The sequence below is a fragment of the Poeciliopsis prolifica genome, unplaced genomic scaffold (genome assembly GCF_027474105.1).
Source record: "Poeciliopsis prolifica strain line A6 unplaced genomic scaffold, Auburn_PproV2 SCAFFOLD023, whole genome shotgun sequence".
Classification (NCBI taxonomy): Eukaryota; Metazoa; Chordata; class Actinopteri; order Cyprinodontiformes; family Poeciliidae; genus Poeciliopsis; species Poeciliopsis prolifica.
In genome coordinates, this window is record NW_026562398.1 from 2,138,428 (window position 1) to 2,154,766 (window position 16,339).

At 38.6% G+C, this 16,339-nt stretch overlaps 1 protein-coding gene across 1 annotated transcript; it reads right to left on the reverse strand.

Moving 5' to 3' along the window:
- Positions 1 to 760: 760 nt before the first annotated feature.
- On the reverse strand, positions 761 to 15,814 carry LOC129370401 (dystroglycan 1-like). The gene is made up of 3 exons (XM_055046366.1): positions 15,541 to 15,814; positions 7,128 to 7,691; positions 761 to 4,639 (listed from the first exon to the last, which is right to left on the reverse strand). Exons 2-3 carry the CDS (start codon positions 7,545 to 7,547, stop codon positions 2,336 to 2,338), a joined length of 2,724 nt encoding a protein of 907 aa, XP_054902341.1. The 5' UTR covers positions 7,548 to 7,691; positions 15,541 to 15,814; the 3' UTR covers positions 761 to 2,335.
- Positions 15,815 to 16,339: the final 525 nt, after the last annotated feature.

The window sequence follows — 16,339 nt, forward strand, 5'->3', positions numbered from 1 at the left end:
TGAAAGTTAAATAAAATGTTTTAACATCCTATAAATGCCAGGTAAGCCACAATAGCTCAGAAATGGAATGGTGTGTGGAAGAATGAAATGAGGTACACAAAGAACAGAGAAAATCTGAGACTTTAGAGGATCATAAGGCAAAACCCATTCAGGAGTTTAAGAAGAGGTTGACAAGGCCTGGACTGTGGATTGAGTTGGAGATTAAAGAGCTAACACAAAAGACGCGTCTATGAGACTTGTCTGGTGAAAAGCCACTTGTTAACCAAAGATAACAGAAGTATCTTACCTGGGCTGAGGAGAAAAGGCATTGGTTGTTCAAACTCCTCGTCAAAACAAATTTTTGGATATTAAGGTTTCTGATCTGGGAGACAGAGTGTAGGTGCACAGAATGCAAGTTTTTAAGGTCCAGCAAAATACTTCTCCAGTCCACCAGAAAATTTTAAGATAACTTTAGTTATCCTGTGTTTTTAGGCTTTATAAGGATGCTTCTTCATTTTCCGACAGGACATAGGACTTCCCCACTCAACAAAAAGCACAAGTACCTGATTTTATAATACGCTTCACTGCAAAGGAGTAAAATATCATCAAAATGAACAGGAATAAACACTTTATGTGGGGAATGAATATTATTTTTAAATTATTGAAATAGGTTTAACATTCTATTGTAACTGTACTGTTGCTGTATTTGAATAGAAATTTGACAAACTAACAAAATAAATTAAAAAAATGTTTCTTAAATAAAGGAGCCCATACAACGTAGGAGGTTTTACAAATAGTATTACATTTTATTAATATATTTTCATAAAACAAGTTTAAGACTGTATCAAAAACTCAGTAAAAACATTAGATTTTTTTTAACCATTATTCTAATGGTGATATGAACTGTACATAATTCACATATTGTCGTGGTTCCTTTATTCCCCATCACATCGAGATAATGCTTTATTTTTATTTATGTTTTAATGTGATGGGCACGTAAACAATCTTTTCTACCCTCAAACTACAAACTTATATATATATTTTTCTGAAATGACTGATCATAAATCTAGACATACAATTAAAAAATAAAAATGTCCCACTTGGGGGAGGAGGGGTGCCAGTTCCCAACCAGGTTTACTGATAAAACAACATTATGGAGTCGATTTATTTCACAGGCACACAAATATGTACATCCCCTTCTACCCCCTGCCTCACCTGAACTGACAACAGGCACTGCACTAGTAGTGCAAACCCTTGTGTCAGAGCAGTGGTATTACAGTAGTCTACACCCACCCGCCCCTCACAGATTAAAAAAAAAAAAAACACACACACAAAAAAAAAAGCTGAATAAAAGACAATGGATCCACCTTATTGACATATATTCTGCCTGCTGTGAATCCCAGCATTCCACAGGCCCCTTTGTTATTGTTGTAGCAACTCCATAAGAATTGCACTGTGTCCACAGACATCACCTTGGCAACAGCAAGCCCAGTTATCTCACAGGCAGCTTTAGTGGCACACATTAAAGAGAGGAAAACATAAATCATGTTTAAGCTACATCTACAACAGGCATGATTACAGTTGTGTCCTTTGTGGTCAAGTACCAGAGGAATCTCAGTCATATGGCAAGTTCAAGGATCTGAAATTCTTGCACCTTCTTATCAGTCAAACACTAAACCATTTCAATTATGCTAAAGACACATAGTGCAAGGTTTAACAAGAATTTGCATAAGTGCTAGGGCTGCATGTTATTATCCAGAGGGAACTAAGAAGAAGAACAGGGAAGATCAATATCTGATAAACAAATCAATTTATGTGTGAATAAAATACATCATGCGTTCAATTTGCCATTTTGCTTTTCATCCCCTCAAGAAATAACAAGTGCAAAATCTTACTAAACCTAGCTCAAGGGCAGATAAGAATGATTTAGAACTCATAAAGATTAACATCGGGAGGGAGAGCCTCGAGTCTGCTGTCATGGTGACATTGCCACAAAAGGCCCAAAGGACCTCAGTCTTTCCTGCTGCTTTATTATTTTCTATACAATAGAAATAGAAGATTATTGAAGATAAAACTGGCTCTTCTTGGCAAAAACAGACAAAAAAATAAGATGCAAGAAGTCAAAAGCAGATCTGAATTACAGGAAGGAAAAAGAATTACAAATTGTCCTCTATCTGTTTGTCCAGGGACAGTAACAGAATGTTTTATTCATGACGGTCAGATATATGCTGTTGCTTGCTCTTCTATAAAGTCAAAGCCAGTTCATTGAAAACAAATAAATGTACTCCTGTTGTAGTTTCTGAGAAGCATCCCTAAATCGGACCAGCTTTTCAAACTGAAAGCTCAGATGTGTGCGTTAGGGAGGTACATAAGGAGGTGGTGACCTGTAGGATGTCATGTTCTTGGGGCGTGAGCCTTTTCCTTCAATCGGAACGGTGAAAGGGGGTGGGGGCTGATAAGGTGGAGCATTGGGATCGTCATCCTGGTAGAGTGAATACTCCTCCAGCAAATCCTGATTGAGCAGGGTACTGTGGGGCCCGGCCATGTTGGGGTACTCAGGAGGAGGAAGAGGAGGTTTTTCCTCCTGCAGGATTAGAGGGATGCTGGAGGACGGTGGAGACTTGGAATCATCCAGTTCATCAGCAAATATTATGGGAACACCCTTCTTTATGAAAGTGGCCTGTTCTTCTATTGTCATTTTCCCTTTGCGCTTCTTGCGGTAGCAGACCATTGCAATGATCCCAGCTATGAGCAACAAGGCTGCCACCACAACAGCAGGGATCACTGTGTGGAGGTAAACATCATCGCTACTTCTTTGACTTGTACCAGGAGACGGAGAGGCTGTGGGAAGGGCAGGCATTGGCACTTCTCCTGGTGGAATGAATGTGTAGCTCTGACATTTATTGGTACCACGGACTGAGATGTTTATGGGTTTAAATTCAGGCTCCATGGCCTTGATGAAGGCTGGCGAAGGTGTTCCTTGGGAATCTGAGATTCTTTTGGTGAGAGCAGTGATCTGTTCTTTTGGACAGAAAGTCTGCGGAATACTGTTGTTGGTCCATTCAACCACAATGGATCCTTCAGTGATGCTCCTGAGAGTCACTGTGCTGGTATTTCGGTCCCCCAGGGCATAGGCCAGTTTTTTAGTCAAAAGAATCTTATTGTGAACATTTTCACTTAAAGTTTTGGGGTCACCGTGAAAACGAGCAGCAAACACCACTGATGGTTTGTCATTGCTAGTCCAGCGGTTGACTCGAACCTCAAATGCATCCATGATGCTCTTCCCACCCTTATCAGTGGACAGCATGAAGTATTCATGATCCCCTGCATGTTCCTCATCAGGAAGGCCATACAAAAGCTGGATGCTGCTGTTGAACTGGATCCATGAGGTTTCACTCACGGCTTCTTTTGGGGTCTTCTTCAAAGTCAAACGCAACTTGTCAGTGGTACCATCTTCTCGGTCATAAAAAGCATCCGAAGCTATTTTGACCTCGAAGTAGGTGCCAACCCATGCTGTAACTTGATCAATCGGGTTGCGGATTTCCGGGGTTTGATTCAAGTCTGTGGTCAGAGAAAGAGTAGTTGTACGTATGGTTGTTTTAGGAGTGGTGGACTTTGGTTCACGGGGAGCAGGGGTGGTTTTTTTGGGTCTATTGGTCTTCTTTGAAGGTTTTGGTTTTTTGCTGGCACCTGGTGGCGTTGGCGAAGCAGTGGGCCCTAAAATTGTCGGTCGAGTCATGGTAGGCATGATTGGAATGGTACTCGTAGTTCCCAATACTCTGGTAGGTTGAGGAGGTCCAAAAACAGGTGTATGAGCTATTTGATCTTTGACCCTCAAAGTGGGCTTCACTGGTAAAGGTAAAGGGCCTCGGACAGGGATTGTAGAGTCATCTGTTGCTGGGGCAATAGAAGGTGAAGTTGGGGTAGGAACAACACGAGAAAGAGGCTCTTGGTTGACAGTGGGGGGAAGTAGGGATGGCACTGGAGTAGGAGTGTTGTACAACTGACGCCTGATACGTTTCACTACATGGGGCTTTTTGTTGACAATATGCCAGCCAACCACCGGGTAACCCAATCTGGCTGACATTGTCCCATCTTTTGCAGAGGACTGCACACTGCTGATGTCAGGAATGCTGGGCTGATCAAGTGCACATCCAACTTTCCATGACAGCAGGGCTCCATTCTCCACAACTTTCTTTGCATTTCCTGGTCCAGCCATGAAAGCAGACATGTCAAATAAGCGATTGTTTACAACAGGCACCACTCTCATGTGCTCCACAGGCACATGAGAGAATTTCCTCATCAGTCCCAATAAGCTGACCCTCTGTTCAGCAACCATCTTTGTCAAATCAGCATCCAAGATGACAGTAAGGACTGTGACAGGCTCCTCTGAACCACAGGCGAAAGGCTGCAGGCCACTGATATCAGACTGCAGAGTGAGCAGAGTCGGCTCAGTGTCAGCCCGTTCTTCTGGGTACACTTCAACTGTGAAGACTGTACTGGGATACACTTGGCTACTTGTCCCTTCAGTTATCTGCTCCCCTGACACCAAGATATGATATACACCTTTATCTTGCTCCAGAGCCAATCCTCTTAGAGTGCATCTCTCTTTGTCCCAGTAGAGCCAGGAGGGTAAGGTCTCTCTTCCCATCTCAGTGAGCTAAGAGAAAAGAGAAAGACTATTAGCATTTTGTACAGTATGAGCCAATCTGATATAAGCCAGGTCTGAAGTATAAACATATCTAATAACTGTCACCTCACATTTAATATCAATATAGTAACAGTTTTATACAAAAAAAAAAGAGTTCTTGTTGCAAATAACAACATTGGAAAAAAAAATAGAGAATGGAAATATATCATCAGGTTTTGTTTGCGTCATGTGGCTCATCATTAATTCTCTGTTGTGGAGTTATCACTTTACTGCCTTTTGTTCATTTGTGTAGCAAATGCTATGAGAGGTTACTGAAATCATGATTAACCAGGGCCATGGTTATCAATTTATATATTTTTATTCTTTCCGACTGCAACAATCAACCACAATTTTCTTACACACTTGAACTGTTAGTGTTTTATGGAAGACATGTGGGACTTCTCTGATGCTTGTGCCCAAAACTACACCAGTTTTCTGAATCAAAAATGTTGGAGGGAAAAGTAACGCAAGCAGAAAATCATCACAGTTAACATAAATACAGGCTTGAAAACATCTGTTCATGAGTGAATAATATGTTGCACATATATTATAGGCTTATATGCATATTGCCTTTCAACACAGTGAAACCACTACCACATGGCAAAAAGCTTCCAAAAACATATACACTAATGTCTACTTGACAATAATTGACATTGTTTGTCAGTGGTGGCTCAGAAGGACTTGTATGTTAGTATGTTAGAGTGCATCTATATTTGCCCCAGTAGATGTTCAAAATAACCAACATCTGTCTATACAAACCCAGATGATTTTCTTTCATTACAAAAAAAACAATTACCAGTTCAATTTCCAAAAAAAAAAAAAAAAAAAAAAAAAAAAGGAACAAATGTTTTAATAACTGAAATTAATGGTTTCATATAAAATGTACAGAATAAATTATCATAAATTAACCATTTAATTCTGTCTGCTGTTTCATGCCGAGCCATCAGCCAATGATGGGGAACTCTGATAAGTCACACTGAATTATAATGAATGTAAAATTGAAATATGTAGGGCAAAAGGAACCCCATCATCTGCCACAATCACACTTCTTTCATTCCTTTCAGTTTATCATATCTTGCCAAAGACGAACAGGAAGCAGAGTGAGCCCCTATTCATAATAACTGTGTGAGTCATCACTCATCATTTTGAGTTATTACACTGTGACAGGATATCATTCTGTATCACCACTCAGGCCAATAATAATCTTATGTCACTCATAAGTCTGACTGGAACAAATTGCAGTAGAGTCTGCCTCAATGAGCAATGATACAGTGATCAAAAATGATGGGATAAATGCTATGTAGTGCATTAAATGTGTTTTATAATGACAGAAAACTCTAGGCAATATGGCAACTCTAAGACACGGGAGATAAATGAATACAAGAAAACATTATTTTTGACAAGCACACATTTTCAAAGACACATTTTATTACTTCCTTGAGCTATAATTCAATTGAACTATCAGTTCATCCTTCTGTAAAGTTTTATAACGATTTTATTTCCACCCAAGAACTGAAAAACTATTTTAGCTACATCTAAATTCATATATCTGGTTAATCTTTAGGGATACAGTCGCATCTTAAGTTTAAACACATTCACAGATTAATCACAAACAGTGCTACGTTTCACATAAAGTTTTGTTAATTTTAACCATTTTGGCTTCGAGCTATTGAAAACACAGAAATTAGTTTCACCAATTACTTTATTTGACAATATAGTAATGTTTTTCCCATATAATGGTCAACACAATTATGTAAACAGTTACACAGAGGAGGTGTGGAAGCTAAGGTCACATAGAGATGATGGCTACTTATTGTGTTGCATGTAGGCAACTTAATGGAGATTTGAGTGAAAGAAAAAAACTACACAGACAGGAGATACCTGCAGTCTTGAGAGGTAAAGAAAATGTTAATAGTTTGGGCACAGCAGTGGCAGCAACCAATATTTTAAGAGCCACAACACATGTACCAGAAAGTTGCATTCCTTGATTAAGCCTCTCCAGATTCAGAAACAAAGTTTCAGAATCTGGAGGAAGAATGTAGAGGGAATGTATACCAAAAATAATATCCAAGTGACTTCAGGTTCAGTGAAAAGTTTTGGTCAGTAATGATTTGTAGAATCATGTAAATTGTCAGAGCATGTGATGCTTCCCGCTTCCTAGTCGACTGACACTTCTGTTTTTTTATTGTTTTAATGTTTTTTTTTTTTTTTTAAGTTTTGGATTTTCATTACCAGTAAGCTATGATCATCAAAAGAATAACTTATGAATTCTGTCAATTTTTTTTAACTGAATGTCACCCTTTTTCATAATATTCAAATTTATTGAGCTACACCTGAATAACAGTTCTTGAAGATGTCTTAAAAACAAAGATTTGCTAACATGTTAAGACATCTTGACTGAACACCAGCATTTTTGAGATCATGGGCTTCAGAGACGCCAAGATTTAGCTTTACGTACCTGAACGTTGCAGCTTGCATGGTCAGGTCCAGGAGGAACCTTCAATTGGAACACCTGGCCTACGATTGCTGAGCAATCTGGGATGTTTGTGTGGACTCCATTCCCCACAGAAGAATCTGGTATAGCTGTAGGGGGGCCTTCACCAACTGAGGATGCTGCAGTCTGGAGCTCAGACATCACAGAGGACTGCATAGAGGCCTCTAGTTCCACAGATATCATGTCCACCAGTGTTTCTTGCTGATCTGGCACAGCGCCATGGGCCAGAGTAGCCAGAAGCCATATTACAACAGGGACAGTCCTGCATGAACGAAACCTGCTCCTCCCCGCATCCCTGCAGCTCATGTCTCTAAGTATATAGTGCATATCAAGAGGCCTTTGGGCTGCACAGCAGATGTCAGTGAACAACTGAGAAGGCCACATGCACTGAAGTCTCTTCAATGATATGCTTATGGATCAGAATCTTTAGTGATTGGCTATGCTCACAAATGCAGCAGTTTCTCTTTCCTGTCCTCTGTGATCCATGAAGATATCTTTGACAGCCTGTCAGACATCCATGTCAGCCCGCTGCAAGAGATACACACAGAAAAATGGAAGAGTAAACATAAGTAGGAACCTGCTTTGGCACATAAAGCCATCAGTGCAAAAATGCATGAAATTCATTGCTTACATGGCAATTGCTTTATTTAAAATGGCAACATTTAGACTGCATCAAATGATGATTCAGCAGGACATGATGTAATGTCATGCTCTACTTTTTGATGGCCTGATACCGTATCAGCAGCTACAATTTTGTGTTTTTGTCAAGAAGAGAGTTGGTTCAAGGAAACTACGAACAAAACCTTCGTTGAGAAAATGTACTTTGTTTCGAGCAGCTAGAGACAACAGTTATTAAACAAATACGTTTATCATGGAAAGCTATTCCCAACTGTTTCACATTTTAACAAAAGCCTGGCAGTAATGACCTTAGGCGATAAGTGTTTTTGTTCTAGCATAAAGCACTGTATTGTTGCATTGATTAAAGCTGAGAACAAGAATCTGGGTCAAAGGATTATTTTTGCAAATGCACCCCAATAACACCTCAGAGGAATTATTTGGAGGAAATGTGAAATAAATTTTATAGAAATGTCATAACTTGTCATCTATTCACTAAAACAAAAACAATGGGTCAGAGTCCTTTGAGTCCATTAGTTGAGAAGTGCACCACATCAGAGTTTTTTTTTCTTTCATCTCTGCTTCACCGTCTCTCAATCCCTTTCCCCATCATTTCTTCAACACAGTCCAAAAGAAAAAACATTAATTTTACTGAAAAGATTTTGCAACAGTGCAGAATATGTAGGCTGAGAAAACGACATGTGAATCACGCAGTTATTTTTTCTCTAAATGTAAAACACAAGAATAAACATTAAAACAGACCATGTACATATACTGCCTTTAATTCAGACCAAATTATTTGAGTCAGGTGTGGTTAAGTACAGACACCTGTGAAAGTTGGACAATCAAGGCCCTCCTGTGTTTCAAACACATATCAATGGCCATTTAAAACCAATATAACATACTACAAACAGTGCATGTTGTAGTTACTGTCTGTGATTCAATTGGCCAAAGCCTTACAACAGAAATCAGAAATAAACATCCATATTTTTAGTAATTTGTTAAAGTTAATTTCCAAACATTTCAGCATGTAACCGCCAGAAAATACAATTATTTTAATTCATCTAAAATACTGACATGATTAATCTTCATACATCACAATGAATTCTGAAAATGATCTTTAGAGCCCCACCTACTCCACTTTGGAAATCACTGTGTTAGACCACTTATATAATTTACAACTTTATTTTGTATTTCTTGTTACACTTGTCTTAAAGCAATTCTTCTTTGCTGCAGTCAAGATTTTTTTCTTCCTCTCCTTGCCCCTCCTCAGTTAAAGTTTTAATTAGGCAAACCTCAGGCCTGGAATTAAAGTCTTGATGCTCTGACCTTGCCAGTTTTAATCCTGTAGCACTCAAATGGGCAGAGGAGGGTCAGCCATTTGCCTAGAATCACAATGTCTGCCTTGGCACAACAGTGTGACATCAAGTGATGCAATTAATGTCTTTTCCTAATCTAAAATCCTTTAAAGTACAAACCAAACTTTAGGCAAATTTGCGAATAAAAAATAAAAACTGTTGATCCTCATGAAACTTCAGCGCAACTTAAAACTTCATTCAGTTTGTGACTCCAAGATTTTGCACTGCTATGACTGATTATGCCAAACAAAACCCTTTCAGATAGGTCAATAACTTTAAACAGAAATAAAACATTACATAAAATTTTGTTTTAAAAACTGTTTGTACATTAAAACCACAAAAGACATGCACAATTGTAAACTATGACAGAAAAAAATATACCTCCAAATAAAAAAGGACATAAATCCAATAATATAGAAAAATCCAGATTGATTTTGCTGTTTACTTACCTTTTGTAATTTTACAATGCAAATATTCAAAACATAAATACTATCAACACTTTAATTATTATTCCAATTGTTGACAGTCAACATTTCTAGCTATCAATAAAAAAACTTTATCAAGTAAGCGATGTTATCAAGTCAAATAAATGCATAAACCTCGCAGCTCATCAAAGTGCATCTAACAGATGTACAAACTTTCCATACATGGAAGGCATACTAAAAAAACAAAACAACTCAAAGGAAGCGATTTTCCACCATTTGCCATCTATTCACTAAAACAAAAAGAACAATGAGTCACAACTCTTCCAGCCCATTAACCAAGCTGAGGCATGTACTGCATCTGAGATTTTTTTTCCCCTTTCATCTCAGACAGTTCATCGTCTCTCACCCCTTCTACTTTCCCAGCATTTCAACTCGGTCCAAAAAAGACAACATTATTCACTTTATTGAAAATTTATAAAAGAAATTTAAGTGACCGATTCTTTAACGGTGCAGAACAATTAGGATGAAAAAAAACCCAATAACAGCCATTATACATGAATTAGTTTGTTGTCTTTATGATAAACCCAAGCATTAACCTGAAAATAGGCCATGTGCCTAAACTATCTTTAATACAGAGAAAACACGACACATGACCTCAGGTTGTTGCCACACATGTCGAGAAAGGATATGGAGGGGAAATACATGTGAGCATTGAACTATATTCATTTTAACAAATCAAAAAACAACAACAAAAAAACAACATAAAATTTAGGAGGCGTTTATGCGGATTAAAGCTAAAAACAGTGACTGCCACTGTTTGGTATTAAACAATGCAACCTCTAAACCCTTAGTCTCATTTGACATTGATCTATTCAGACGACCTTAAAACTCAAAGAGTTCTTGGGAAACTCAAATCTGTTCACTGAAGCCACATTAAATTTAGCTTCCAGAAACAGCAAAGCATCTGAGTGAAACCTTGTCATTACATGAGCTTAGGGCTGAAAAACTTATCACTATGTTTTATCATATGAACATAGTTTTTTTTTTGTTGTTTTGTTTGTTTTCAATATCTGAAACCCTGCCAACCTTTTGTTACAGTTATGCGTTTTATTTCTAAGCAGTTATGAGGCATGGTGTCAAAACATAAAACTGCTGCAGCGCAAGTTATTCAACAGGGTGTTGCTAGTTAACCAAAGAGTGAGTGAGTTAGTTGATGCCACCAACCTCGCTTAGTTGGCTATGAGCTTACATAACTAAAGTTTATTTATTGAGATAAAAATGGATTATTATGATAAAATGATAGCATTTCTGATCCCATCCTGCTGTTTTCTTAAAGAGCAGTGGAAGAATGTAATGATTAGGCTTTGGCTAGTTTTCCAGTACTAGGTATGAACATGTAACTTTCTTTTTACCAGAGAAAAAGCTTCAGGCTGTCTGGTGTTTTCCACAGCTGTTTAGAGTAGAAACTGGCCCCATTTCCACCTGTTGCTGTTCACTGCCAGTCAGCTGGCTGAAGAAAGACTGAAAAGGTTTTTTCTAACTTAAATGAAAGACAAATTCTTCTAATTGGACATATTTCTAGTCCAGAAAACACCAGATTATTCTTCAGAATTAGAGGAGTCAATATCAATTATATATAAAAACAAAAACAAAAAACAGTACGATAATAAATATGACTTAAATTCCAATAGTCAATATATTATTTTATTAGCAAAATTGTTTTACCATAAAAAAACATGTTTACATTCTTGTGGTACTGTAAAATAGCATTATATTTTTCTTTTGAACACATGGTTGTCAAACAGTGAGATTCTCATGGCAGCCATGCCTAGTAAACAATTATACAAAACTTTCTGCCTCAGTTTAAATGACTAAGTACAGGAAATTGCTTCATGTAAGTCTTTACAATATTTTTTAGTAAATTACTCATTTAATGAGATTACTACTGTATAAGCAACAAGTTTGTTGAGTCTATGTTAAGATACAACACTGCTTGTTAATTTTAGAACTGTTATCTCAAATTCATTTTTTTTATGCTAAGCTGTAATACTGTATGTTTGGTAAACTGCGCAAAAATATAGATTTTAGTGTGGGTAATTTGCACCTGGAGGCCTTTACTACTGGGGGCACAAAAGCATTTTACAACCATCCATGCACTCTGTGGTTCAACAGTAGTTAAAACTCGAAAACCATCAAAAATAATTAGGCCTCCGATGCACAGTGGCACTCAGGGCCAATTGAATTGACGTAGCACATGCAGCAGCCTCTAGATAGAGCATGAGCTGAATAACAAACATATCCACGAGACAAGGTTGCTTTGCAGTTGGACGTTTCCCTTGTGTTGCCCTCTACTCTGTTCAACAAAGTAATGAAATATGTGGGGGGAAAAAAACAGAACAACAAAAAATGTCTTTGCTGACTGAAAACAGAACTTGGCATGGCGATTCCAGAGCAACTCCCTTTACACTGACAACAGTCCACTTATAAATCTCAGTGCCGTATGTCAACAAAATCTGTTGGATATTTACAGGATTCCAGACACCACTCTAAATCCTTTTTCAGAAAATTAGCCATTACACTAGGACACCATATGTTTAGTGGAGTTTGCTGCTCTGACATGCACAAATTATAATCTTTTTCATGTTACAAGACACAGATGTTTAACCAAAACAGTAACTATACATTTATGCCAGTAAGCAAAAGTGAATTAAAAGAAAACCTAGTTGCCCTTTTAGGCCAAAAGCCTAAGGACCCTGGGGGCCTCTTTACCTAAATGCCTGGTATAAAGGCCCAGAGATTTTTTATAAGTAAAATTAGCATTTAAAAATGGCAAAAACTAATGCCAATACAAATAAGTACCAAATGTACAAAATTGGCATACCTGTTAGCAATATCAAGGTACACAAAAGGATTTTTAAAAAAAATATTTGAAGCACCTAAAATATGCCATTATGAACTAAATGGGATGTAAAAATCTCCATTTGTGTCGAGTTTAAAGTTAAATGCTGTCTTCCTCCTTTCCCACAAATCGCTGCAGGTTACTGAATTAAGAAATGTTACTACACTTTTCTCCTCCAGAGAAGATAGATTGGAGTATTTTCAAATATGGAAATATTTCTTAATTCTGACAATACCAAAAATAAATAGTTAAAGTATGGGCATTAATAGAAGCTTTAAAGATGATGCAGGTCTTATATTTGGCAAGCAGCATGCAATTGGTTATTCTGAATTTTTGCTGCTAGACAAGCAAACTAATTAAAAAACCAATCATAAGCTGAATTGCTATAATGGCAATAACCAATAAGTTTCAGAGGGGCAAAAACAATTGTTGCTTTTGTGTTTTGCTTGGTGAAGTATATCTGAGACAATGTAGTTGGCTCTATACCAACATACAGTTGATCGATTGGATTGACTACAATCGCCCTCGAGACCCACATGTTGTAACTTTTGGTAAGAGCGGCAAAACTCACATCACTGCAATGAAGTGAAAAAAACAACAACAAAAAAACAGTGATGCTAATTCTAATCAATATAATTAATTACAATATTCAGCAATAATATTGCAGTTACATGTTTTTCTGGTATTGTGCAGGTGTAGTAAGTTTAGTGAATAACACTATGTGTCACTTCTCAGCATGGTAAATATAAAATAGATCACACTACAAGTTTTAATACCCTAGTAAGAATGGTTAACATACAGAATAATTGCCTTTTATTATAATTGCTCATCTTCAGAGTGCCACCCTCTTCGTCCTTTTATATGTAAATTTTCTGTTGATACAAAGGGAACCAAAAGGCTTGTTCTATACTAAAAACTCTGTTTCAATAGAAAAATGGATCAGGCACATGCAAAGCACTTATTACTGTAAAACACAGCTCTGCTCCATGAGGATGTATTCAGCAACAACCCCATGCTGTTTTGATGTTGCTGTCAATTCTGCAAAATAACATGTGCTTTAGTGATCAACAGTGGGTGCCTACCTTTTTTCTGCTTTGTCAGATTCAGTCTGGCTCCACCATAGCCTGTATTATTGTTTGTCCCATTAGCCCCCATTGCCTTTGTAACTAAGGAGGAGCAAATATGTTTGCACTGGTTTGTTTCGTTGCTTCACTGTTAGTAGCAAACAACTGATGAACATGTTCCTGCATTGATTTGTAACACGGTACAATAGAGCCCTGTATGGTGAACATCTTCCCACCTGAGAAGCAAATCTTGACAGGAAAGTTTACGCTGACAAAACACAGTCACCGTGTCCTTCTCACTGATATTCTAACAGATAACATCATCTATCTGGTGCAGATACTAGAGCTTTTAGATGCTGTCAAATGTCAGCATTGCAGCATTAGTGCAACTACCATGTTCAGTATTAGAATCTCATAGGGAAAAGACCTCAAAAGGTTTTGTGGGTTGTTTTTTTTTCCCCCTCTCAATTCTCATCATGCTAGCAGAGTTTAAGACTTTCTGCAGCAGCTCATTGTTTTGGTCAGGTGAGAAACTGCATCGAGGAAAGGTTGCTGCAAGAAATGCTACAATTTGGGCAAACTTGAATGGGTCAGTTTATATCAATTTTGACATTTGAAATCTTTGAATAGGTCATTTTACTACTCTTAACAACATAGTTTGACAACTCTAGCTTCAAGTGGTCAAATTAAGATTTATACTAACCACTATAAAAGGCATCAAAGATCCTTTGAACATCTATTCAGAAGTAGCTAGACAATTTAATCAGTAACCAAGACACCAGATCTAGGGATGATTTACAACTTCTTTTAACTGTTTTAACAAAATGTTGCTACTGATAAATGGCAAAAAGCAGCACAAACGAGGCACAAGACGACCTCAAAGAGTCTCCAAACGACTTGCAAAACTCTCAATTTACTCACCAAGAATACATACATTAACCGAGATAATTAGGTAAAGACTCTAAAATAGAAAATGTACAAAAAGTTACAGCAAAAACGATTAACAGATTTACGCACAACAGGCTGATTCAAACAGTCTCAACAAGAACAGATGTTACATTAGATGTCTTGCGTGTCTTATAAGGACTGAGTGGGAGGCCTTTTTACAAGTCTGTGTGGCCGCTGGCTCGTAATCCTTTCGTGTCATTTATAAATCCAACTAATCAATCCTTCCAATATCTGCAGCCACACTGTTCCTGCGATTAGAGGGAGGAGAGAAAAAAATCTCGTTTAGTAGGCATGCGAAAAGGCAAACACTGTCACTATTGACATGACTAAGTGTTGCAGAATAGCGGTTTTGTGTTGCAAACTGCATGAAATGTGGTAAAGCTAGCGTTAGCTCAGTAACTAGGCATTAGCTCCTGGGCCCCGCTTCAAGTGGACTCGGTGGAGGAGGCCTTTGGAAATCGCAACGCCGCCTACGACGTTCAACCTTGATAAATCATTTCTCAGTATATACCAGGGAAACTCTCGATAAGTCGGGCCAACTTCTCTCTAAACCTGCGGAAAGATTTAAATTGGCTAATTTAGGAAGCGGCGAGATGAGTTATCCCACGTCCTTCCGTCTGAGGCGCAGAGATGCACCTGTTTTATTCTAGGCGGAAACGAGCAGCGACTTGCTGCTGGGGCATTTCGCCTCCGAAACGCAAAGCTGTGTCAAAAACACCGCAGCTCCCTTTATCCAGGTCAGGCTGCATTGCTGAATCAGGTTTCAACAAAAGCTTCACTGAAAGCAGCAACCTGAACAAGGAAGAGTTATTGTGAGTCAGCTCACTTTCAAACACCAAAGTGGGATGAGGAAGCGGACTGGGCAGAGATTTAACTACCGAGGGGGGGCTAAATAACAGGCTAACGCAAACATAATACATCAATACAAACGCAGCCTTTCGCACGTCCTGTCAGCGACCTGGAGCCCCCGCTAATCCTGCACATGAGTCCGGTGTGCACACAGAAGGAAGACGAAATCCTATTCAAAAGTATAACACAAGAGCAACAGAGTCCATATTTCAAACTGACCTTGTTAGCGAGCTAACGTTAGCTAACTCGCGGCGTAATGTCTCCTCTTCTACCCGGAGAGAGCCGCGAAGTCTTCCCAAATGCCATTAAACACGGGCTGTTCCCCTCAGCGACGCAGGCAGCTATTGTTAAGCTCGTAGAGAAACCCGCTCAGGAAGAAAAATACGTCCATCTGGTTAGGTTAAGCCTACAGATAATTTTCAGTTGTATATCGTGGTGGTGACGGTAGCTTCCCCTCCCGCTGCCGCCGCGCTGCTTCTCTCTTTCCGCTTCACATACAGGTCTACAGGTTGAGGCCAGTCCTGTTGGCAGCCTGACTCCGCCTTCTTTTCATCCGAACAGCAGCAGGTGAAAACATCACAACTGGAAGCGCTCACCTCGTAATTATACTGTACTGTGCTTAATTATGGTGCGAGAGCGTCATTGTATGTGTGTGTGTTTTTTTATATATTCCCACCTTGACTGACCTAAAAACCTAATCCAAGTATGCTCCTTTGTCTGCAGAGCTCCTCCCAGGAAACCTTGACAAATCCAGGCAGGTAAACTATAGAAAGGATGTGTGCGAGCAGTCTATGTGCAACCCTTTCCCTCCTCCTTCATACTTGCTGCATATTTATATTCAAAGCAGCCAGAGCCAGCCCAAGATTTTATGGGGCCCTTGACACAATGTGGTTTTGTGGCTCACTTAGATTAACTTCTTGTCAACCAGTTTCTAGAGCCAAACCAATCCTGCTTATTTGGCCTTGTGTTTTCTGTTTTGTACATGTTCTTACCACCATTTGTTTAAGAGTTTGCAACC

What these genes read in the sequence shown, in the direction of transcription:
- LOC129370401 (XM_055046366.1), bottom strand. Translation starts at nt 7,547, where the DNA reads ATGTGGCCTTCTCAGTTGTTCACTGACATCTGCTGTGCAGCCCAAAGG. An exon ending in ATGCAAGCTGCAACGTTCAG is followed by an intron (nt 4,640 to 7,127) that starts GTACGTAAAGCT and finishes CTTTTCTCTTAG; the next exon opens with CTCACTGAGATGGGAAGAGA.